Source organism: Rousettus aegyptiacus, unplaced genomic scaffold (assembly GCF_014176215.1).
Source record: "Rousettus aegyptiacus isolate mRouAeg1 unplaced genomic scaffold, mRouAeg1.p scaffold_m13_p_13, whole genome shotgun sequence".
NCBI classification, from domain to species: domain Eukaryota; kingdom Metazoa; phylum Chordata; class Mammalia; order Chiroptera; family Pteropodidae; genus Rousettus; species Rousettus aegyptiacus.
In genome coordinates this window covers 4,888,663-4,913,894 of record NW_023416288.1, presented here as the reverse complement: position 1 = coordinate 4,913,894, position 25,232 = coordinate 4,888,663, and the positions used below count along the sequence as shown (strand labels likewise).

Genomic DNA, 25,232 nt, shown 5'->3' with positions numbered 1-25,232 from the left:
GCCCACCTAAATCAGACAGTGTCTCTTCTTAGGAAACTGTACTAATACATCTGTGAGTCTGAGGGGAGGGAGAGGGGAAACATGTGCTTTTCGCATTTAAACTGATAAGAAAGTTAAATACAGGTGAGGTCAGAAGGTTCTGGAATTGTATTTCCTCCCACTGTCATTTCTGCCAGGGCAGAAAACATTCTCAGGCCGAAGGAAGAATGAGAAACATGAGAGAAAGGGTTATACAGGCACTCCTTGTTTCTGTGGGAGATACTAGCTCTCAGAGTCAAAAATACTATGAAAACATGAAATTCCACAGCAAGGTCTTCAGAGCCTCTGACTCCTCAAACTTCCTGACCCTGAGAGTGTGGCCAGCTCTGTGCACGGTTTACATACCTTGCGCACTTGTATCTCTGGCAAGATCCTACTGCAGAGGGATATCCATTGCCTTTCTGAACCTAATGGGCTTGCCTTGTAGCATCCTTCCACCTCGCCCCCTTGCATGCTCACTAAAGCAAAAGCAAGAATAAAAAAAAGCATATTTTCCATGACTAGATCTCTTTAGGGATTGTCTCCAAACATTTAGTTTGTTCCCTAAATTAGATTTTTTTTTTTTTGCCTCATATTCTTAGGGAATTAAAATTTTCTTAGGAAATTAACATTAGCAGAGAACATGCCTATAACTTTTAGTTTCCTATCAAAACATCACTTAGTGTTGGCATTCAAACCCCCAGTTATTAAGAGTAGCAGATGAACTCCATTTCCGAAAAAGAATTTGGCAACATCATTATACAAACTTTGTTCCTCAGGGTTGCATTTAACTGAGTATGTATTCAAAATTCAGAAGCATACCTTCTAGGTAATGGCCTTTCTCCAAAGATCATTAACTGTGGAGGGCCTTTTAGACTAGCTACTTTGGAATAATATTTTTTAAATTGTGAATTGATATAAGGTATATTTACTTAGTGCAGCATGCACTATATTATAAAATATATATTTTTTCCATCCTTTTTTTATTATTGACTTTATTTTTTAGAGTAGTTTAGGGTTAACAGCAAAATTGGGTGGAAGGTACAGAGACTTCCCATATACCACTTGCCCCTACACATGCATAGCCTCCCCCATCATCAACATCACCTGCCAGAATGGTCCATTTGTTGCAATTAGTGAACCTACATTGATGCATCACAATCATCTAAAGTCCATAGCTAACATTAGGGTTCATTCTTGGTGTTGTTCATTCTATGACTTTAGATAAATGTATGAGATGTAGCCATTAGTATAGGATCATATGGAGTATATTCAGTGCCCTAAAAATTCTTCTTGGCCTATTTTCAATTTGCTGTATAGGTTATTGGTCAGAAGATCTGTCGACTTTGGGATCATCCGATGAGTTCTAACATTATTTCCCGAAACCACGTGAAGCAACTGCTTCAGAACTATAAGAAACAGGTGAGTTGGTATGAAAGCACAGCCCCATTAAATGTTTTTTTTGGATACTATTTGCTTATTCCAGCATATGTATACGGAGAGCAATTATAGTTCTTGCCACTTTTTAAAAAAGTTTGTACTTATTTTGGAGTCAACTAATATGAAAGTGGTTTCCTTTTTAGCCTCAGAGTTCTATGATTGACAAGTCATCATTCGGTATAGAATTTCTGCCTTTGAACTACTTCATTGCAACATTGACAAATATAGAATCCTCCAATCAAGGTAATGCATTCCTCTGTTCTCTGAGTTTTTCTGCTTTACTCTTGACACATTAATCAGTCCCTATTCACTTCTGTGTACCCATTTCTTTCTGAAATACCCCTTATAAGTAGGTTCTTATTGCAATTGGTTTCTACTAGAAATATGTAGTTTACCTAGAGTAAGTTAAATTACCAAAGAATCACCTCTGAGGTTTTAAAAGGGTCTAAGTGGTTAAAAACCTATTTGGTTGATGTGAATGACCTTTCTTGGTGCTGAGATGTAATATATTTTAACAACACATTCTCAGAATAATATGTTTTGTTAAAATATAAAATAATTATTTCAATGAGCTGTGGGCACAACATTATAAATATTCCAAGGCTTTGCAATAACTCTTTTCTTTCTCTTTTTTTTATCCAGCTCTGTATACTTTTGAAGGACATGACAATGTGGATGCGAAATTTGTGGAGGAAGCAGCTCTGAAACACACCACAATGCTTTTAGGCTTATGAAAAAGAAAATACAATTATATCAGCTTCCAAGTTTTAATCTTGTTTATAGCTCTACTTCTAGTGAGAATTCTTTGGCGATATTTGAAATTGGTGGCCAAAATCAGAGTACATTTTGAGCCATCTGAATTTCAGTGTGGTATTTGTTCAGATGGAACTAAACTGCTATACCTCATTCCAGTTTTGAACAGCTGATGACAAATCCAGTGTGGAAAAATGACAAACTGTCCAAGGTGGCAGGCAATGGCATAAATGATGTTTTTCCTAGGGGCTTATCTTCCTAGTGGCTTCATAGGCCAAAAGCTGGTTTCTGTTGCACTCAAATAAAATAGGTTTTATAAATGTAGAGTACAACGCGTAGAAAAACAGAAACTGGCTGTGTCATCAAAAATAACATATGACAAGTGGAAAACTTAAATGTTGCATAAAAACCATATTTGGAAAGAGGATACTTTTTAAAAAAACTGAATTTGGACTAAGTCATATCTGTTATTTCCAGCATAGAATAATTTATAACACAAAGCAGTTTGTATTTACAGTATTTAGAGTAGGATTTGTTTTTGTGATGGTTCAGATGGAACTATATTTAATATTTTAAGCTTTTTATATTTATAAAAGTTCAATTTAGAAATATCTTAAAAAACAAACAAACAAACCCAAAACACTGAAAGTTTTGGCCTGACTCTTTTGTTTTTCGAACAGAGACTTTTTTTTTTTCCAGCCAGAAACATGAGTCCATGAACATGTTTCCCCAGAGGACCCTAAAACATCTAACTAGAACTCCCACTTTTTTCTGTCTCTTCTACAGCGACTTTGTTCTGATCCACAAATACAGTTACTGCTTTTTTTCTCTTTTCACACTTGCCCTCAGTGACCTTGTGAAACTTTAATCACTATACATATCACTAGCTGATATATTAATTCAACTTCTTTTCTAAAATCATTGTTCTCAAAATTGTCCTCTCCTACAGAATTCCCATTTTTGGTCAAATTCTTCATGGTCACCGAGGCTCAAAGTCTTAGCGCTGTATCAGCAAGGCAGTGTTGATTTTTATTCTTGATAAGATCATTATCTTTCATGCCTTACCCTTTTCTTTTCACACCCGGTTGATTAGCTTTCTAAAGTAATTTATCTGACATATTTGAGATAAACGCTAGTTTGATCCTGTTACTCCTCTGCTCATAATTCTTCATTAACTTGCTTTTCATTACAGGGTAAAATCCAAGTTCACATTCAAGGTCTCCCTAATCCTGGCCTCAGACAGTTCCCCAACATGAACATTCTGTTCCAGCCAGCCCAGTTCACTGGATCTTGAACACAACTTTTGTCTTTTAACTTGCAAACCTTGCTCAGGCTATTTTCCTCACCTAGAATCAATCCCCTCTCCACCTGTTAAAATCTTATTTATTCTTAAGGGCCAGGGAAAAAGTTTTATCTGACTGTGATCCCTGGCCATCCCAGCACACAGTAGCATCTTCCCCCTCTGAACCAGTAGCACACAGTCATAATAATTAAGTATTCATCCCTTTGTGAGGTTTTAAAAATTATATTTCCATTTTTATGTTGTTAAGCTTCCTATTGGCATCTTTTTTGAATCCTTAATGTGATGACTAATTCCTACAACATAGGAACTGTGTTTATGCAGCATTTCTTTGTATTAACTACATGGCTTATATAGCATTACATAGCACGGGCATTCCTCAAGAATTACTTTTCAGTAACTTCACCAAGTAATCAGGTTAGGTTCCAGACTGATAGATTGAGATGAAATTAAATTTCTCTCCAATCTGGCAGGATGGGGGGCTTGAAACAAATTTTTTTTTTGATTTAGCAAAATAAAGGAATGTGGTATTTCTCACTCCCAGAAGTGTGAAATAAAATTGACAACTGATATCGGTATGCAATATAGTTGGAGTATATTAATCAAAGTAAAGTCACAGGTTTCAACTCTACTTGTGTATGCATGTGGAAATATAAAAACAGAATTAGGAATATACTTGGGTGAAATGCAATGAAATTAGAGTAATAAGTAGAACTGGCATCAATTTCAACTCTCTCATATGCCAATTTATAAATATGTTCATTGAAATTTTGAAAAATCTGGTATCAGAACTTAAAACAATTGAGTTTATTTGCATAGAACATTGTGAAAAATTTAGATTTATAAGAAAGATATATTAGGACATAATTATTTTTACAGCAAAAGGATTCTTATAAAAAGAATCACTACAACATTATTTTTAAAATGACAGTCTTCCCTACTTTTTTTGTTTTTACTTGATTCAGAGTTACCAACATTAACTTAAAATGCAACTATTTATTTAACAAAGTAAGACCCTGTGATACCTGGAATGTTTTCCCTTTCAGTCATACCAGCTTTAAAGTCAGTATATTGAATAGCATTTGCTTGTTTTTTTTTTTCCTTCAATAAAAAAGACCACAATGCTGATTTCTGTACTTCATTGAAAATATTTTTTTATTGTATTTTTATGGTACCTGGCATACTATATATTTCCAAAAGGTAGTCAATACATAGAGTGAAAAAGAAGGACATGAGCAATACAAATCAATGTTTTGACATAATTTTAAGACAATTCTGTGTCCTACTTTACATCATATAAAATATGGTACTTAGTACAAAAGGAAGCCATGTTGTCCTCTGTTGGTGATTAATCGTAGATGCTGTATTTGTAATTCAGAGCTATTCTGCTGATATTTTCCTGCTGTGGATGTGAGGAAGCCTGGTTGAAGTGTCTCCTTGAGAAGCTTGGGTTGGTGCACATCTTCAGATTTCAATTGGCTTTATAACAGGTTTCCTTATGTGCCTTATATTGGCCCCAGGTTCACTGGGTTTAAAAGGAGCCAAAGCGCCATATGGTTTCGGCAAAGGAAGAGTGGCCTCTGCTTCTGGGATGTAGGCATTTGGACGTGGCTCTGCAGTTGTGTAAACACCATTGGGCAGTTGGTGATTATCTGCTTCCAAAAATTCCTGCAAAAAATGGTTTTTCCTTTTCAGTTTTTCGAAAACTCTGCTGAAATCACTTTATCCCCAGGGCCCACCAGACGCAGATGGGTCTGAGCAGTCTTAGACTGTGTTGGCTGATATTTCCCCAAAAGACAGGAGGGCATGAGGGTGAAGTCACCAAACACACACACACACACACACACTCACTCCCCCCTCCCCATCCCTCCCTCCTCTCTCTCTTTCTCTCCCTCTTTCTCTTCCTTTTTCCTTCCCTCCTTCCTTCCCTTCCTCTCTCCCTCCCTCCATTTCCCCCCCCCTCTCATGCACACACACACACACTCCCACTCACATGTTGCATCTCATTGCAATGACCTATGTTGCTAAAGCATTACTCTGTTTCTGGGGTTTAGGGTTTATATCATCAAATGGCTGGTGGGTTCTAAATTCACTATATTCTAACCTCAATATTTTTCATAAAGCACTAATTATTTCCATGTTTTTGTTTTTGACAAAGGTATAGGGCCATCTATTTCTTTTGGTAAGTCATTGGTGAGCAAATGTTACTAAGGAAGAGATAATAAGTAAAGAAGAACCAGAGAAGTAGTCAGCAGATTGCTTTGAGCCTCAAGGTCTTCAAGATCCTTTTGCCTGTGCTTCTGAAAAAATAGATGAATCTCTGATAGCATTAAAAAAAAATTCTAAATAATGGAGACAGGTAAATGATAGCCAAGACACCATAGGTAAGATGTGAATGCCTTAAAAAATATAGTCCCAGGCTAAGTGGGAATTCAAAATCAGACCTTGTTTTCAGATATTGCTACTATGTGTGGGGAATGTACCTTTTTTCTTGAGTTAGGGAGTAAATGGTTATCTTTTTGAGGATGTCTACTTGATGGTCTGAGAGTGAGTTGTAGGTCCCCAAGATGCAGTTTCCTTAGAAAGAGAAGCCTAATTCTATTCTAAGAAATATTGAAAGATCATGGGAGTAGGCAGAAGAACTGGGCACCCAACTTGCAGGTGGAATCAGCAATAGACACAGACTTAGGCCAATGGCAGGAGGAAAAGGGGGCGGCAATGAGGTCTGTATTGTGCACCAAGTGCAGAGTCTGCAAAAGGCTGTGACAACTGTGATATACCGGAGGCCTTGCAACATGCCATGTTAAGTAAGGAGTGGTCTGAGGAAGGATGGGAGAACAGGGATTGGGGACATATGGCTAAAACCAATGCCAGCCTGGTCATTGCCATGCCAGTAAGAGTCCATGGTGTTCAACCACACCAGCCCAGGATGTAAGACTGTGGGGTGGACCTTTGTGCTTGCCAAGTGTTCTCCGGAGAATATTATGGTATGTTTCACTATTGCACTTTTGACTTTTCTTTAAAAAATCAAAACTTCTTATGACTGTTGGGACTGTATATGGTAGAGCGGGAAATTTTTCATATATTTTGGAAGGATTGAAACCCCTGAAAACAGCTTTTCCTGGCTACTTTACAAATGCAACATAGAAGCCAAAACTTACCCGAGACTTTTCGGCGATGGCCACTGCATACATTTCTTCATCTCGAAGTACCTTCAACCATTCTCTCTCAATCTCTTTATTGAGTGGTAGACCCTTTTCTATCCTGGAATTGCAAGAGAAGATGAAGTCCTCTTTCTCCTTGACTTCCTTTTGGAGTTCAATGGCCAGAGCTTGTTTCATGGACAGCTCGGCAACAAGAGCCATCATTTTTTCAGTGGCGTCTTTGATCTTTTTCTGGTAGCCATTCATCTAGAATTAGAGCCCAAGATTTAGCCTATGTATACATTCCATGAAGAGTTGAAGAAATGGCAAACTGCTGGCTGTCTATAATGGTAGTGGTGGGGGGGGGGTGCATTTTTCCCTGAAGGAAGGAAAGGTTAAGTGGGAAATTATAGAAAATAAGAATTTGAAGAGATCCCAGAGATTGAGCCCAACCTGGCTGTGTAAATAAGGATAAGAAGGGGGAAATAAAAGATAATGTTCATCAAATTAGCAAATATCCAGGTGGTTAGCATTGAGGGAAATGGTTAAGTCTCTATTTTTAAGATGTGATAGAAGGATAGGGTGTTTTTGATGTCTAAATTCTGGCCTAATATTGCCATATCATTAATTTGTCACTTATCCAACAGAAAAAATTCTACTAGAAAACAATATTTAAAAGTTACTCTTTATTTATATAAGGTAACAAGCAGAGGTCCTGGATGTGAAATGATTTTTAATGGAAACATCAACATGTTTGTATTATTGGTCATAATTCCTGAGGTGCATAATTATCAGATCATAAGCAAACATGAACTGAACGGGGAAAAATCTGGCAAATAATTTGAAATAAAATGTTCTGGCTGTGTATATATTTACCATTTCACATCAGCTATTTATTTATATTTTTAGATTTATTATTTCCAATACTATGCATAAATTTGAATAGTATTAGTAATAGCATTGCCTATAAATTTAATAATACTTTTGCATGTAAACAGGGCTTTTTGAACATTTTAAAGGCTTTTACCTTCATTAAGAAGTCTCCAGATTACTCAAAAACATTGCAACAAAAGCATGAAAGACAGTTGCATAAAAAACCTAAATTCCATCTGTATATCTAGCATTTATTAAGCATCTATCATATCTAAGTTATGTAAAGAAACTTGAAAGGTACATGCTAGACTCAAGGTGCCACCTAAAAGGTAAGATATGCAGCTGCAAATTGAGAATGTTACACTACTGTGCAAACAATGGCCTATCTAAAACACCCTGGGAACCAGGCGATAGGCCAAAAGTTTGTTTTAGGAGTTTTCTGCTTTATAATAATAATCTCTTTTAAGTGTGTGGTGCCTTCGAGGTTCCAAAACATTTCATATGTATTTTTTTAACTATCTTTTTTTTTGCTGTCTTTTTAAAATCAAATTTATTTTTCTATTATAGTTTGCATATAATATTAGTTTCAGGTATACAACATGATGATTAGACATTTATATAACTTATGAAGTGATCATCCTGATATACCTGGTACCCATCTGATACTGTACATAGTTTCTACAACATTATTGGCTATATTCCTTATGCTATACTTTACATCCTCATACCTATTTTGTAACTACCAATTTATATTTCTCAATCCCTTCCCCTTGTTCACCAACCCTCCATAAAACCCCTCCCAACTGGCAACCATCAAAATGTTCTCTGTATCTATGAGTTTCTGTTTATTTTGTTATTTAGATTCCACATGTAAGTGACATCATATGGCATTTGTATTTCTCTGACTTATTCTACTCAGCATAATATCCTCTAGGTCGTTGCAGATGGCAAGATTTCTTTTTCTATGGCTAAGTAATATTCCATTGTATAAATGTATTATGTCTCCTTTACACATTCATCCACTGATGGACATTCAGATTACCTCTGTATCTTGGCTATTGTAAATAATGCTGCAATGAACATATGGATTCACATATTCCTTAAAAGTAGAGATTTGGGTTTCCTCAGATGAATACCCAGAGGTGGGATTACTGGGTCCTTCTTTGTCTCTTGTTATAACATTTAAAGTCTATTTTGTCTGGTATAAGGATTGTTACCTCAGCTTTTTTTCCTGTTTTCATGAAATATCTTTTCCATCCCTTTACACTCAGTCTGTGTGTGGTATGTCTTTCAGTCTGCAGTGAGTCTCTTGTAGGCAGCATATGTAAGGGTCTTGTTTTCTTATTCATTCAGCCACTCTGTCTTTTGATTGGAACATTTACTCCATTTACATTGAAAGTAATTAGTGATAGATATGTAATTATTGCCATTTTATATTTGTGAACTTTTTTTCTTAAAGAAGTCTCTCTAAAATTTCTTGTAATATTGTTTGGTGTTGAACTCCTTTAGCTTTTTCTTATTTAGGAAGTTTTTTTTCTGTCCTTCAATTCTAAATGATAGCTTTGCTGGGTAGAGTAATCTTGGTTGTAGGTCCTTGCTTTTCATCACTTGAAATATTTCATGCCAAGCTCTTTGGCCTGCAGTTTCTATTTTATGGGAGCTCCCTTGTAGGTAACTAGTTGCTTTTTGCTTGCAACTAGGTTCTCTTTTTTTTTTTTAACTTTTGACATTTTAATTAAGATGTGTCTTGATATGGGTCTCTTTGGGTTCATCTTGTTTGGGACTCTGCACTTCGTAGACTTGTATGCCTATTTCCTTTGCAAGGTGAGGGAAGTTTTCCATTATTATTTCTTCAAATAGGTTTTCAATTCTTTGCGCTCTCTCGTCACCTCTGGTACTCCTATGATGCAAATGTTGGTACACTTGATATTGTCTCAGAGGTCCCTTAATCTATCCTAATTTTTTTGGATTCATTTTTCTTGTTGCTGTTCTGATTGGGTGTTTTCAGCTATCTTCTAAATCACTGATTTGATCCTCTGCTTTGTCTAATCTACTGTTGATTCACTGTAATGTATTTATTTCAGTTATTGCATTTTTTCAATTCTGACTGATTCTTTGTTTTCTATCTCCATTGTTATGTTTTCTATCTCTTTGTTAAAGTTCTCACTGAATTCACCTACTCTTCCCATAAGTTCATTGAACATCCTTATGACCAATGTTTCGAATTCTGCATCTGGTAGATTGCTTGCCTCCATTTCATTTAATTCTTTTTCTGGAGCTTTGTTCTGTTCTTTCATTTGGGACGTTTCTTGTTTCTCCATTTTGGCTGCCTCCATGTGTTTGTTTCTATGTATTAGGTAGGATTCCTATATCTTCTGGTCTTAGGAGAGTGGCTGTATGTAGTAGGTGTTTTGTGGGGCCCAGTGGCACAGTCTTCCCTGGTCACCTGAGCTGGGTGCTCTATGCATGTCCCTTGTATGGGCTGTGTGTGGTGTGTGCCCTGCTGTTGTAGTTGAGCCTTGGTTGCTGTTGACACATCGGTGGTGGGATTGACCCTTAGGCTGATTGGTTGTGAGGAGTGGCTGGTGAGAGGCTGACCCTATGGAGGAGGATTTGCTTTTTCAGGTCTCTGGTGCCTGCCCTCAGTCTACTCTTTGGGTGCATTGTCCTTGGATGTAGCCCTAGGTGGTGCTCTAGCTTGGTGGAAGTTGGCCATAGGGTATGCCAACCCTGGGACCTCCTGGGAGGGGCCCCACTGCAGGCCAAGTTCAGCCTCAGCTTGTATCCTTCCCAGAGCCACCTGGAAAGAGTTATCAAGCAATCTGTAAATTTCTGCCACTTGAGCTGGGCTTAAGGTGCTTCAAGAGGCCAAGCTGCAAACTGAGGCCCACTGCCGCTAGGACTGGACTTAGGGCTGCTTAGTAAGAGGTATGGGGCACACTGATGCAGGATGCTTCTTGTTTGGATTTTGTGAACCTTTGAGAGAATTTAGGAAAGGCCACAGCATGAGCCAACATAGGCCATTTGTATGGAAAAGCCAGTGGAAGTGGCTTGGATGGGCCTGTAAGTTGGGTTGGGTGGGGTCTCAGGGAATCACCAGGGTCAGGAACAACCAGTATTAGCCAGGTTGATGGAGACTCAGATGTGGCATCCTGCCTGTATCTACACGCTGGGGGTCAGGAGGGCTCAAGAAAGAAACAAAAAATAAAAAGTTAGGACTAAGTAGAATGATTGGTTTTAAAAGAAAAGTAAAATTGGAATTGGTGGTTCCTTTAAGCTTTCTGGTCCATTGCATAGCCTTTTAGTGTGGCTGTAGCCATAGTGAGGCAGTGAATAGTGACTCCTCCCACCTGTCAACACTCTGTCATATTATATTGTTTTAATTTAAATTTGTATCCTACTTTTGACATTTTATTATGTATATATGTATTTGGGTATTTGGTTATAGTCTGTCATCCCATAAGAATTTACTCTTCATGAAGATGAGGACTATTTACTTTATTCATCATATTCCAAGTATCCAGATTGGGAGCATAGGAGACATCAAGCAAAATTAAAATGGAATGTTTGTTGAATGAAGAAATGGTAAAATTTTAGTCTATTTTAATCTCTCAGTCCTTTATATCAGGGTTAATCGAGACATGAATATGAGCTTCTAAACACTATGTCTGACCTCGAAACATTCTCCTTTTCCTAATAGGGCACACACTGGTCTATCTGCACATTTGCTTAGAGGAATGTTGCAGCTAGTGATTTACTTCCCTCTGAAAATGTAATGACTGATTATTATGTATACACTTTGTCTCCATAAGGAATAAAGAATATAGATGTTTAAAATTTTTCTACACTGCTGAATTTTTAGGAAGCATGGTGAGTCATTATCTCTCTTAATTTCATTAATCAGTCACTGCACACTTGAGTGTTGTGTGTATGAATAACCAGCCAATCTCCCTTTTCCTCTATAAATCAAAAAACGGATGGTATTATCTGGGTTGCTCCAAGTTTTTGCTGAGATTTTTCATTTTTTGTTCATTTGGGAAAATTGGAAGAGGAACCATAAGCTATTTGGGAAAGATGAGAGGCTTGAGAAGACACCCATTCTTGTTGAGCACACACAGGGGCTAGGCCACTTCTGCTTGAGTATGTAATGCTTATGATTTTAGCTGACATCACACCTATTTCACAGGTCAGGAAACTCAGTTTTAAGATCATTTCTGTATTTTTCTCAAGGTCGTTTGCTAGTATTAGCAAATCTCAGATCTGGGATCTGAACATCTTCCTATCTTCTAGGACTGCTTACTATGAGATTATCATTTTAAATTTAAAAAATGAAGGCCAGGTAGAGAACACAAAAAGTGGAGAAAGGAAAGGGGAGGTAAATCACCAGGACAGAACACAACTATACTGGAACTTTCCTGACCACATGACAGTTGCAGTAGCCACTACCTGCTTTTCTCTAGCATTACTGTTGACTTCCAGAGAGGCTCTGCCATCAGCTTTGACAAGCCAGCTCTCAGCAGAAACTGACTTTCTTCAAAGACAGGGAAATTCATTTTGCAAAAGGAAGGAAGGCGGGTAACATTTAAACATTGGCCATACTAATTCAGGCAAAGTTCATGAGCCTAAATGAAGTCTTAATATTCTTATTTTATGAGGTAAAGTTGTGAATTGCACAAATGCCACTGGACTGACCAGTCTACCAGTATAAGTCATCAGAGCAGAAGTGTAAAAGCCAAATAAAACTGGCAAAGGAGGCTTGGGATTTACAATAATTTTCTATTTAGTGTGCCAGAACTGTTTCTAGAACAGGACTGACTGTTTACTTACTCAACAAATGTTTTTATAAGGCTTAGTACATGTTAGGCATTGGGGAAACTAAGAAGAATGATGAACAGTTGCTGCACCCTGAACCCCACAGTCAGGCTGTGGGTGTTACCATGATCTATTTTCCTGCCTGCCTCCCCACACTAGATGATGTGGACAATGTGTCCCCTCCTCTCTGGTACTGCCACCATGACTAGAATGAGAGGAGCACACAGTAGTTTCAGTAACTGTTGCTGACTGACTAAAATCCTTGTGCCGTCACAGCAGGATGCTCCAAGAGGCTCCAGAGGCCAGGTAATCCTCTGTCCACCCCATGGTGCAAGGTCCTGCTGTGTCATCATCACCAACCTCCCTCCTGCTGGCTGCTCCTTTCAAGGTAGTTTCTAGAAGTCCCAGTCTGACCCTGTAGCTTTGAATCAGCAGTCCTGGTACAATATTTTAAGCTTATTAAATCAGGAAGTTCCATGTACTGGCCTTTACTCACTAGTGGGGCCTGGCAGTAGCTCCACTCAATGGTGTAATAGGCCCATGTTTGTATGACTGTGATTGTCTTTAATGGTCTCCTTCCATTTCTGGGTTCTGGTTGAGTTCCCATGCAGACTGCTGGATAAGTGAAGACCTCCAAAAGGAACTAGAAAGGATTTAACTTGGCATATAAAATATAAAGATAGTAATTTTCATATTTGAGTATGTGCCCGATTAAGTGAAATTTATATACTGTCATTGAAAAGCTTAGGTTTTTACACCATAAAGTGAGTTCATTCAGGGAACAAGATTGAAACTTATTTTGGACAATTTTGTAAGAGTCATCTTTAAATTTTTAATTTTACATCTATATGTTTCTCTAGTCGTAAAGCCAAATCTCTCCAGAGTTTCTCTCAATAAATAAAGTAGTCTGTGGAAAATGAACAGTAATGAAGGAGTAAGGGAAGAATTGAGAAGGCAGGGTCTTGGACAGACCTTCTTGGCTAAGAGCAGTGTGTCCTGCTTGTAGGCTTGAGTTTTGCTGTAGAGCCTATCCGTGAGCCTGGAGACCTGTTCATAGATGAAATCCTTTTCCAGTAACTGCTCCTCCTTCTTGGCCAGCTGTAGTTCCAGCTACAGTCAAAAACAGTTTCAATAGGAAGGGGGGGAAATGTCATGCAAGCCAAAAACTTCTTTCCTAATTATTAGAGCACTATTATTCCCTACCTCCCAACCCAATGAAGATACATTGCTTTCATAGTTGCACAGATACCTCTAGAAAGTCATTAGAGCTGGACTAAGTAAAGACTTTCCATGTCCAATCCCTACAGAGAACTCTGGGAGCTCTTCCACCTCATGGTAGAGAATGGCTCTCCCAGTTCCATCTAGCTTCCACATTGACCTCCCTTTAATATGCTCCAGTCAGGAAGACAAATGAATCCATTTAAAATGTCAAAATTGCTCCTTTAGGCTATGAGACAAAGGTGGTCATCTTGAAACTACTCAATTTTTAGTTCTTTTGGCAAGTGTTTAAAGTCAAGCTTAGGTTTTGTTACTAGATTACGAGGAAAAGACTATATTAATGGCTAGAATAATGAAGGATAAATCTGTCCGCATAACACGAAACATATCTGTGTTATCTGTGATGCTGATCAACAAGGGGCTAATAGATGCTATTTTAAGAAAGAATATTTACCGCATCTAATTTTTTGATCATTTCTTCTTCAGTCATATCTTTCCCCGGAAGGAAGCGGGTTCTGTTCTTACCCTCAGGATTTACAAACTGTTTCTCCAGGTCTTTTATTCTGTCTGTACACTGTGAAAACTATTAAACAAGAAAGAAACATGAACTTTAACTCTCTAGTTCGGTAAATCTTAAAATCACATAGCCCATAGTCTTTAGCTTCTTTCACTATGACCAACACAGGTAAAGACTGAAAATTCTTAACATCCTATCAGCTGGGACTTGAGGTTAAGCAATGCTTCTGTTCACTTATGGTACCATGAGAATGATGTCTGTAACTAGCCCTACAAGGCAAGGTGATGACTTTTGAGTCATCAAAGTCAAAGTTGATTTTATAACAGCCCTTTGATTACTTCCCATTTCATGTTATACTCATGAAACATTATGGGATTGCGGAGCTCAAACTATACAGACTTGTTCTCTTTATTTCAGGTCAATACAGAGGCCAAGATAGACAACATACAAGGTATAAATCATACTGTAACAGTTTAAAACTCTTTGCTGGCAATCGGTTTAATGGGTTTCCAAAGAAGAATACAGTTCTTAATTAGTAGGTCAACATAATGTACAGTCTGTAAAGGATAGCATGAACTATCTATATCTTTTTGCCAAATACCCAATATAATGTTTTATATGCCAACTATATTTGTGGAATTAATGAGACTTTGGAGGTGGATGAAGAAATATGGCCACTCCCTGGAAGAAGTAGCAGCACACTGAGATTTTTTGCCCTTAATATGAACTTAAAGTATACATTTACATGTAATTAAGCATTTGTTGTATTTATTATTAAGAACACTTAATGTTTCCTTCTCTTAATTAGGAAATTAAATAGGAAAAAAATATGGTGCTTTCTTATCAAAGTGGTGCCTTGATTGATTTTATTTACCCATGGCCTTTGAGGAAAAAATGTTTACTATTTCTATATAAAATAGTATTCTTGTGTCCTAAAATAGTTCATATGACTTCCAAAACTCCTTTTAAAAACCTCTTATTACAAACATCATGAAAATATGACTCATGATAATCCTTGGATTAGACTGTTGGATGATTAAAAACTGTTTCAAACAACCGAGAAAATACAAACCTTAAGAGAATTCCGAAAATGATGCAAAAAATGGGAAGACTTTGAAAAACCACACAAAATGCTACAGTTTAACAAACAGGATATAATAGAAATTGGCACTGCAAGGCAAGGTGCAAAAATGGCTCACCTTAAGCTTGAAATTTCACATTAAGTCCTTCAAAGGGCCCATATGGTAGTGCTCAGTAGACAATAATTAAGTGAAAAGACTAATGGGAAACTTTCTATTCAACTGTTCTTAAGTTTAGAACTAACTCTGGTAAAACAGTAACTGATGATAACACATAGTCTATATCTCTCAATTCATATGCAGTCAGAATGGTTTGGGTTCACATCAGGTAGTGTGTACTATCATTAAATGCATAGTTTTTCCTCTTGGGTAAACTTGAATTCATATTTCACACCAGAAAACTGGTTTTATAAAATAAAATGTTGAGTATATCTTAAGCACAACTAATTTTATCCATTGAATAGAAATATTCAATTAACATGAATAAAATACTTAGATAATAGGGAGCACATTTTTCTGTTGTGGATCTTGAATTTAGTATTTTTGTTCTGCTGGGCATCTTGATAGTTTAGTATGAGCAAAGATGGCCCTGAAACTGTGTTTTGGGAAAGAGATAGAGAGAGCCAAATTATTCTGTAAAATGGAATGAGAAAAGTATGAGGTGCCACAGGGAGGGAAGATGTGGGGTAAAGATGGAAAGACAAGCCAGTGAAACAGAGCTAGGCTACGGTGACGCATGGGGTAATATACCCAAGGGGACTGTTCCCAGTGATGGAGTGGCCCTCTGGAACTTTGAAGAGCGTGGATATCTGATATTTGACTTGAAGTTTTTTGTATTTCTGTAATGTACTTCTTACACTGTTGCCCCAAATCTTCAGTAAAGTCAGTTCACAAAGGCCTTGCATGAAAGATGCGGGCTGAAGAAGAAGTGAGTCCTGAGTCTGCACTAACATGGCACACAAGTCCACTGGTGTGCAAGCTGATGAGGGAATTCCCCCAAATGAATCTCATTGGAAACCTGAGTCAGAGCTGTAGTAATCCTGAGGAAGCTATGTGGGAAGCCTGGGGGATGTTCCACCAATCCATCTAAATAAGGGCTACACTTACTGAAGAAGTGAATGGGAGAAAGTATGGCTAAAAAACAAACAAACAAATAAACACTGGAATCGGAACCTTGGCATATTTGTGCAAAAAGAAAGATCCTATCATCTATATAGCACATACACACAATGTATGAAAGTAGACCCAACATCTAGTTTCACAAAGTCCTGTGATTCCTATGACATAATTACATTTTTAAAAAAATCAGAATCCAGAACTGTGTTTACAGCATCAGCTAATGAAAATCATTTACTTATACACCTAGAAAAAGACTAGAAGCCTCTCTTCCAGATTTTTGATAATTTTAATAGTGATTATATCCTGGGGATAGAATTTTCTTTTCTTCTTTAAAAGTTTTATATTTTTCAAAACCTTATTAACTGAACATGTCTTAATTTTATAATTAGAAAAAATCTAAAAGCAAATCTGACATTTTAGAAAATGTGTTATAGATTAAAATTTATTCTTACATTGAGTCAATGGAAAAAAGTTCTAGCCACAAATTTTTTAGTCTAGTTTTTTTTCTATATTTTCATTAAGAAAAAATGAAATTATCACACGTGAAGAAAGTAGCTTTAGTTTTTCTCTTTCTTTTCTTTCTTTCTTTCTTTCTTTCTTTCTTTCTTTCTTTCTTTCTTTCTTTCTTTCTTTCTTTCTTTCTTTCTTCTCTCTCTCTCTCTCTCTCTCTCTCTCTCTCTCTCTCTCTCTCTCTTTCTGTTTGCTATTTAATGTTTAAACTTTCTGGCTTTATTCCACTTTTTAAAAGGCCATGTTAGTCAGGTTATTAAATTACAGGAAAGCTAAGAGAGTTAACTAGAAGTTGAATTATTGCGATTGCCAATTAATAACAAACAACAATCTCAGCTCTAGAGGGCAAGAGTACTAAGAATAAGAGAGCTAGATGGTCTCTGAGATCTTTTCAGCAAGCATCAAACACATAATTATGCCAGTGGTAATAAAATTACTTAAGTTTTGAGCTATAAAGAAGCTGAACTAGAGTTGAGATTTGAGAGGATCTATATTCCAAGAAAGGCGGAAAATGCCTCATGGGGCAAAAAGATAATCTGTAGCTTGGTTGCCTAACTCGTGAATTCTACCTTGCAGCCATATTCTGAGGCATTTTTTAAAAAGACGTATAACTTATGGTTTCTTACAGGTACAGGGAGTAGCATGGCTTGATTTACATGTAAGAACTTTCTGGCCTACAAACCAATGATGGAAGGAAAAAGAATCAGCAAATGGTCCCTGGAAAGGTGTAATGAACACTTTCCCACCTGAATTTGGAGTACTGCTAATTCGGCATCCAGGGACTTCTTGGCTGGCAGTAATTTCTGGGTCACATGAATCTGTCTTTGCTTCTCAGCAATCTTCAGTTTCAGGAATCGTATCTTTTCGTCCAGGACATGTATTTCAATTTCTGCATTTAGTTTCATCTTCTCTTGGATATTTATTTTTTCATAAAAAATGCACACTTCTTCTTCCCGTTCTATAAGCTGAACACCACTACGGTCAAATTGAGAGGCAAAGGCTAAGAGGATATTGAGGCCACAGTTTCACTAGTCATATGGTTCCCTCCAGATTTGGGGGCAAAATACACAACATTGCATAATTTTGAAAAACAGTAGATAAATACTGGCAGTTTTCTAGTCAAACTGCACATTTTGAATGTTTGGGGAATAGGAGAGTGATGATCTGAGCTGACCATGTGGTTGGCTGGCACAGTACCTCTGCAAGTCCCCAAGGTTTTCCCAGGGTGGGAAAGAATGTCTTCCCCGTGCATGAACAAAATTATCTCATATTCTGTTTATCTGCAGACCCTTTCCTTGGACCAGACTTGCCAAACAAGGTCTGGCCGGAAGTACCCGGGCGGAGGGCCAGGGAATGTGTTTCTACAGTGACTCCGTTCAATGTAACTTGCCAGGCCTATTAGGTTCTTTTAACATTGACTATCTCTGATGCAAATTTCCTAATAAGCAGGCAAAATTCTGTCATTTATAATCTTGCCAGGGGAAAAATTCTTCCTTGTGAGGAAAATATGGAGAAGAAAGTAAGTAAGAAATTTCTAATTCCAGCCCCACAGATCTGAACAGGGCCCAGTTTGTGACAGCAGCCAAATAAGAGGATTTTTTTTCCCCTGGAGAAAACACCTGGCAGTCCTTTGAAAAATGGTATTCTTCACCACCCTAAACTTCTTCCCACACACTGTGCATATCCATTATCCCAGGATTTGTCTGTAATTGCTTCTGTCTCTTTCTTTCTCTCCTTTCTCAAATGGTTGCACATAGTTGTATTTGGCTAATCTTAGTTCTGTATTTTGTCTCATTGTCTCGTAATCTTCTCAGTCCTCTTAACAACAGAAGCCAGGAGCAATGCCTTACCACCTTTTTGTACTTTCTAGGTCCAGTACGTACATAGACGAGAACACAACCAAGGTTTGATGAAAAACAATCTGGTACCAGATATAATTACTATATGCTCTATCATCTGCTGCCAGATTTCTCAAAGCATAAGCAATTTGGAGAAACTGCTAATAGTAATTGATTAATGACATAATCATAGCCTGGAAGAAATAATGCTACTCCTAAAGGTTATACTTACTCATTCAGAAAAGAACTGAGAGAATGGCTGAATAAATATTATAATATGAACAAATCTGTCACAAAAAAATGGATACATAATCCAAAGCTTTATTTATGTCAATTTTACTGAAATAATTCGATGGAATCAGAGGCATCCTAAATGATAGTCTGGGAAAGGATCTGACCTTCAAGTGAGCAATTTCCTAAACCCTACTCTTGCCTGTTTCTCTTATGAGGACAGAGTTTCTCATTTTCAGGCAAAGTGAACAGCTACCCTCTTCCCCAAGGCTAATGAAATCTGAATGTCAAATATCCCTCCCTACCCACCGTCAAGTCTAGATAGAACAAGGGGCAATATTTCTAAACAGGATCTCTGGGTGCTTTGTCTTCATGTTAGGTTCCTGGTTTTTACCTTTCATTTCGACGCTGAACAGCTCGTTCGTATTTTTTGCGAAGTTGCACCATCTCCTCTTCAATGACTGTGATCATATGGGCAAGTCTGTCAATGTTATTTAACTGGGCTTCCTTCTTCTCTTTCATTTCCTGAAGTTTGACTACAATTTTGCACACATCGTTTTGCATGCTTTCTCTAATGGTGACATTGTTGGCACGTTTCAGCATGGAATTTTGTAGCTTTCTTTAAAAATAATGGGAAATGGGTAAGATAATAATTTTCTTTAAAAGCTGAAGATTTCTAAAACCAAAGCGGTATCAACATAGCTCTTGCTTTAGTGTGTCTGTTGAAATGATAATAGTAGTAATAATAATGGTATTCATCATGATTATCAAGTGATAATCATGATTATCATACTTTCCATGATCATACTTCAGGAATTTCTATAATCTTCCCAGGTCTCAGATTCCCCCTCCACCCAGATTAGGACATCTTTCTTTTGTGCCCCAACCCTCTGCTGCCCTCCTTTATCAAAGCAAGAGACTATAGTAATTCATTTACTGCTCTGTCATCCCCAGGAGACTGCTCTCTTAAAGGCAGAGCTGGTTACATCTGAAAATGTCCATTGGACCTAAAGTGGTACCCAGCTCAATACAGACTCACAATAAATGCTGAATTAATGCATGGCCTCTATTACTTTGATGTAGGATGAGAACCTGATTAGGAAATTAGATTTTCCTTTTCATACCAATCCCCTCCCCCATTGACCCCCATCCCAGCCCTGTCCACACACAAGAGTCTATTTTGTAATTTCTTTGTGAAAGGAAACTGGGCATTAATGGCCACTAGAAAATTTTCAGGTTATACAGACTCAGTAGATCAGGGAATAAATATAAGTTCAACAGATCTTGGCACATGGTAAGTAATAAGTTAAAAATCAACTGTTTGCCAGATACTTCTGAGTGTTTTTACATGGATTAACATTTAATAATAAAAAGTCCCATAAAATAAGGACTCTTTTTATGGGTAAGGAATGTGAGCCCAGAGTGGTAAGGTAGTTTGCCCGAGGTCACATAGCTAGTAAGTGGTAGGGCTAGGATTTGAGTCTAGAAAGCCACCTTTCTTACCTACTCTGCCATACTGCCTCCCACGAGCATATTAGATGCTTCAAATATACCACTGGGGATGTTGGTTAATAAACATTCGATTGTCTTCTAACTTTAAAGCAAGGTGTTTGAGCAAGGGCTTCTCTAGCTTTGTAAAAGACTATTATTTTCTATTTTATTATCCCTGGAATATTTTAGAGTTCAATGAATCAAAAGTCTTTGAAAGGACAATAATTATTATAACGCTTACCTTTCTTGGGTAACTGCACTATTTCTTAAAATTTCTAGTTCATTTAATGACATTTTATGCCTTTCTTTTATTTCGTTTACTTGCTGGTGAGCTTTGTGAAGTAAGTTAACAAATTTGTTTCTTTCATTTCGAATAGTGTCATACAGTTTAGCAAACTCTCTGAGTCTGTAAAAATACAAGTGTTTTTGAAACTTGTGAAATAAGGATCTGTTTTTTTACCCCACCCAACTAGATAAATTATCATGCAATTCTTTTACCTCCGATGAATTTCACGTTTTTTCTTCCTGTGTATCCTGATTTCAAGATCCTTTGCTTTGATCTCCTTCACAATGTTGGTATATTTTTGCTGAAATATAAAAATTATGTGTGAAATAATTTTAAAAGCCCACCATTGCCAACATACGAATACTCCCAGTCTCATCCATCTCATTCCTATCCATTAAGGAAAAAACTATCTTGTCCAGCTAGGTTTGTAGATCAGGGGAAAGAAAAAGAGATCTGAAAATTGCCTGGCTAGCTGAACTGAACCACATTGGCTAAAACAAAGGGTTAATTAAGAAAGCAAAAGAACAGAGAGGAGAAAAAGAAAAGAGCCTGCCCAGGATAGGTTTGAGGAAAAGTTCAGGGAACATTTGAAAGAACAAAAGAATGTGAATAGCACAGCTGGGCTAGGTGCCCTGAGGAGTTTGTAGTTTGTGGAAAATAGATGAAGAAAGAGGATTTGTAGTATGTATTCATAAACGTATGTGTTGAATCCTTGTGGTATTTGGTGAGAGACTGAAGCTGTGATTTTAAAGTACTTTTCCATTCTTTTGTATTTTGGGTGTGCTTTCCTATACAATGAAGCACCATACTGTGATAAGCCACACGGAGATGTTACGAATTACACATGAATATTTTAAAAGACAGCACTTATAGTTCTAAAATCCTAGACATATACCAAGTGCTAAATACACTAGTAACATTCTTCAAATATAAAGATACTGGGTCCTTCATCTAGGGTGAAAAAGATATTCAATGAAGAAGTATTTGCTGGTAGAAACCTGAGGAAATAGTTTTTGTTGGCCTTCTGTTGAGGATTGTGAGAGCAAAACTCATTTGGCATGAGTGATTAAAAGAATCTAGGCATCAGAGCCAAGATGGACATGTAGCAATTTTATGTTGTTCTCAGTGAGAATGGAAGTCAGAAGGAAGCTTATTATTTAAATAACTATGTGTGTGAAGAATTAAACAGATGTAAAAATTTAGTTTCATCCACTCCATCTTGGAGATAATAACAGCATTGGTATTTCCCTTTACCTCTTGTGTTTTTTTAGGTATGAAGATAAAGTGTTAAAATAATATTGACTATTGCCTTAAGGAAATTACAGCTTATTATAGCTAATGTTTGGCAGACTAATTCCCACTGTTAAGAGTGCTTAAGGAAAACAACATTTTTCTTTTATTGATTTCCGTATTTAAAGGGAAAGAATTATGTGCTTTTATATGAATGAGCTCATTTAATAATGAGGCTTCATTTTCATAGATTAGTTGCACATAGATAACATATATATCGATTTTTAAGATTAATTTAAAAATTGTGTGATTCATAAAGCAAATCATTGTTCCTTGTAACAAGTATCCCTGTGCTCCTCCTCCCCTCAGCCACCCTGTTCTCTCAGGTTGCCTTCTTTCCTTTCTTCCTCCCCAGTCACTGTCTTTCCCTTCTCTACCCTGTGAAACCCGCCTATCCCCTGAACTCTACTGAACTAAACTCCTTTTAGTTTCTCCCATGTTCCAAGGGGGGGTGGGGAATAAACAATTAATGGGGGGACTTAAATAATTTGCTGAGGTTGTGTGGTGTAGATCTTTTCCTCAGTCTTCTCTGCAAAATCTTAATTAACCTCATTGCTCATTAATGCTTTGATGTGAGTTCTTTCTGAAAAACAAGAAGAAATGCTACTTTGTGTAAATACTTGCTCAACATTAGAACAAAGGTTGCACTTAGAAACAGCCAACATCTGGGTAAATTCAGGTTTTCTAGTTTAGTAATATATCATATCATATTTGTTTTTCACAGAGAACCTTAATAAATAGTTCTAATATTAGAGCTTTAGCTAGCATGGCAGGATGTTTGTTTTTGCCATTGGTTTTATTGTTGTTTTGGTTTGGAGATGTTGCACTGGGTCAGCTCTGTAGGGAGCCCAGGAAAATCATGGGGTGGAGTAGTAACTAAGGGTATCCTCACACTGGTTTAAATGATACTGACTTGATGAACTTGGGAAAAGAAAGGTCTAATGCTACTGCTCTTGAGTTGTTCTGGGGCAAATCACAGTAGGATGTGAGATATCTGTGGCCTGTACAGCTAGCTGTCAGTCATATCCACCACTTTATTCTTACTAAAATTGTCATCTCTTCGAAAACTCTGCTCATCATGATTTATCTAGCTCTTTCTCTCTCTAGATTGTTGACTACTGCTAAATGAATCCTAGGACTGTTTTTCAAAGTATGATTGAGTCTTGTTTCAGGAAGCTGTACAGTTATGGAAACTTGAAGGAGATTTAACAATTATAGCTTTGTAATGAACATTGTGTTAAAATGAAGCTACCCAAAACTCTTGTAGTAATGAATGGATGGTTACAAAAACACAGATACCTGAGCTTTCCGGAAATCCTTGGATTTTTGCTCCTTCTCATCAATTTTGATTTGAGTCAGACGAACAAGGCCAAATACTAGTTCTCGCATGTTTTCTTGCTCCTTTAAAAGCTTGTTTTCTTCTGCAAGTTGCTGTTCTACTAACTTAGACTCAGCATCTGATAGGATTTTCTTGAAAAACACAAGATATTAAAATTCGTTTGAAGAAACACACTAAAACCATTTTTAGTGTGGTTTTAGAACATTATACTATTTTGTATTTCCTATGTAGAATTTGTATTATTAAAACATAAAGCAAAACTACTGTCCTAGCTCCAAGAATTTTATTTATCCTATACAAGAATGTCCAAATGTGATAATATATTTAAGATGACATAACTTTTTCTTATTTAGACTGTATTTTCAAGTAACTTTAAGAAAAAGAAGAGACATAAAAGTATGTTTTAAAATATTTTGACAGGAAGTTCTGGCCAAGATAGCTTGCCTCCTCCCATGACCACATTAAAATGACAACTAAATTATAGAACAATCAATCTGGAGAACCATCTAAAGACTAGCTGAACAGAAGTCCTATAACTAAAGATATAAAGAAGAGGCCACTTCAAAGCTGGTAGGAGGGGTGGAGACACAAAACAGGCTGGCCCCACACCTGCGAGTGGTAGTTAAGCATCAGGAGGGATATTTTGGCAATAGAGCTCCCCCTGGAAGTGTGAGGGATCCCAACTTCACACCGGGACTCCCTAGCCAAGGGTTCCAATCCTGGGAAGAGAAGTCTCCACAGAATCTGGCTGTAAAAATGAGTGGGCATTCTAACTATTCTGGTGAGATGAAAGGCTGATGGAAACCCAGACATCCACTTAAAGGGACTGTGCACAGACTCACTTGTTCACACTCACCTTGGGATCCTGCAGAGGGACAGCAGTGCTATTTACAATAGCCAAGATACAGAAGCAACATAAGTTCCCATCAATAGATGGCTGGATAAAGAAGTTGTACATATATACAATAGAATATTACTCTGCCATAAAAAATGAAATCTTACCGTTTGCAATGACATGGATGTACCTGGATGGTATTATGCTAAGTGAAGTAAGTCAGACAGAGAAAGACAAATACCATATGATTTCACCTACATGTGGAATCTAAAGAAGAAAATAAATTAACAAAAGAGAAACAAACTCATAGATACAGAGAACTGGTGATTGCCAGATGAGAGGAGTTTTGGGGTTCTGGGTGAAAAAGGTGAAGGGATTAAGAAGTACAAATTAGTAGTTACAAAACAGTCATGGGAATGTGAAGTACAGCATAGAGAACAAAGTCAATAATATTGTAATAACCACATATAGTGCCAGGTGGGTACTAGACTAATCAGGGGGAGTACTTCGTAGATTATATAAATGTTTAACCACTATGATGTACACCTGAAACTAATAAAAAATAATAATGAATGTCAACTCCACTAGAAAAATAAAAATTAAAAAATACATTGACAGTGGCTTAAATAAACAAAATCTGAAAATTTTAGACATTGGTGAAATAAAACATTTATTGTTTATTTTTAATATAATCAATAGCTTTCTTATTTTAAAAAATCTCACCAATTTGTATAATCTTTGCTGGTTCAAACACAGCCTTTTCCCAAAAAAATTTAATGTGAGGTTGGAGTGGGCTTTAAGATCAAGAAACAGACCCATATTAAGTAATATCATATTATCTTTGATGACTCTCCCACTGATGAGGTTTTGTGGAACACTGTTAAACACCCAACAACTCTGTATTAATCATTCTTAGAAGCTTAAATAAGAGTTGATGTTAACCTGCTGGGTCAAATTCCTTTTAGCTACTTCAACTTCTTTGTGGAGTTCTCTCCTTCTCTCAGATAATGCAGAATCATCTTTAGGGATAGCTTCCATCTAGAAATTGAAATTAAAAACAGGCATTTATACAAGAAAGAAATTTTCAAGGTCGTGTAGTGAACTGCATCATGTACCTTTTGAAAATGGTGGGTATATTAT

At 37.0% G+C, this 25,232-nt stretch overlaps 2 protein-coding genes across 9 annotated transcripts in view; one reads left to right on the top strand and one right to left on the bottom strand.

Annotated features, from left to right (window-relative positions):
* Positions 1 to 4,639, top strand: part of LOC107511514 (gamma-secretase activating protein) — an 80,674-nt gene extending 76,035 nt beyond the window's left edge. For all 3 annotated transcript variants that reach the window (XM_016145943.2, XM_016145942.2, XM_036230292.1), the window contains 3 exons: positions 1,339 to 1,440; positions 1,602 to 1,701; positions 2,101 to 4,639. In XM_016145943.2, coding sequence (XP_016001429.1) covers positions 1,339 to 1,440; positions 1,602 to 1,701; positions 2,101 to 2,192 — 294 coding nt within the window. In that variant the 3' untranslated portion in view covers positions 2,193 to 4,639. The remainder of the gene's footprint in view (positions 1 to 1,338; positions 1,441 to 1,601; positions 1,702 to 2,100) is intronic.
* Positions 4,640 to 4,644: 5 nt separating this feature from the next.
* Positions 4,645 to 25,232, bottom strand: part of CCDC146 (coiled-coil domain containing 146) — a 131,490-nt gene continuing 110,902 nt past the window's right edge. For 4 of the 6 annotated variants that reach the window (XM_016145939.2, XM_016145941.2, XM_036230290.1 and 1 more), the window contains 10 exons: positions 25,035 to 25,130; positions 23,218 to 23,388; positions 20,841 to 20,929; positions 20,584 to 20,748; positions 19,246 to 19,470; positions 17,529 to 17,757; positions 14,012 to 14,140; positions 13,312 to 13,449; positions 6,673 to 6,921; positions 4,645 to 5,179 (listed from right to left, as the gene is read on the bottom strand). In XM_016145939.2, the coding sequence (XP_016001425.1) occupies positions 4,976 to 5,179; positions 6,673 to 6,921; positions 13,312 to 13,449; positions 14,012 to 14,140; positions 17,529 to 17,757; positions 19,246 to 19,470; positions 20,584 to 20,748; positions 20,841 to 20,929; positions 23,218 to 23,388; positions 25,035 to 25,130 (1,695 nt within the window). In that variant the 3' untranslated portion in view covers positions 4,645 to 4,975. The remainder of the gene's footprint in view (positions 5,180 to 6,672; positions 6,922 to 13,311; positions 13,450 to 14,011; positions 14,141 to 17,528; positions 17,758 to 19,245; positions 19,471 to 20,583; positions 20,749 to 20,840; positions 20,930 to 23,217; positions 23,389 to 25,034; positions 25,131 to 25,232) is intronic. The other 2 variants (XM_016145940.2, XM_036230289.1) reach the window with 2 other exon arrangements.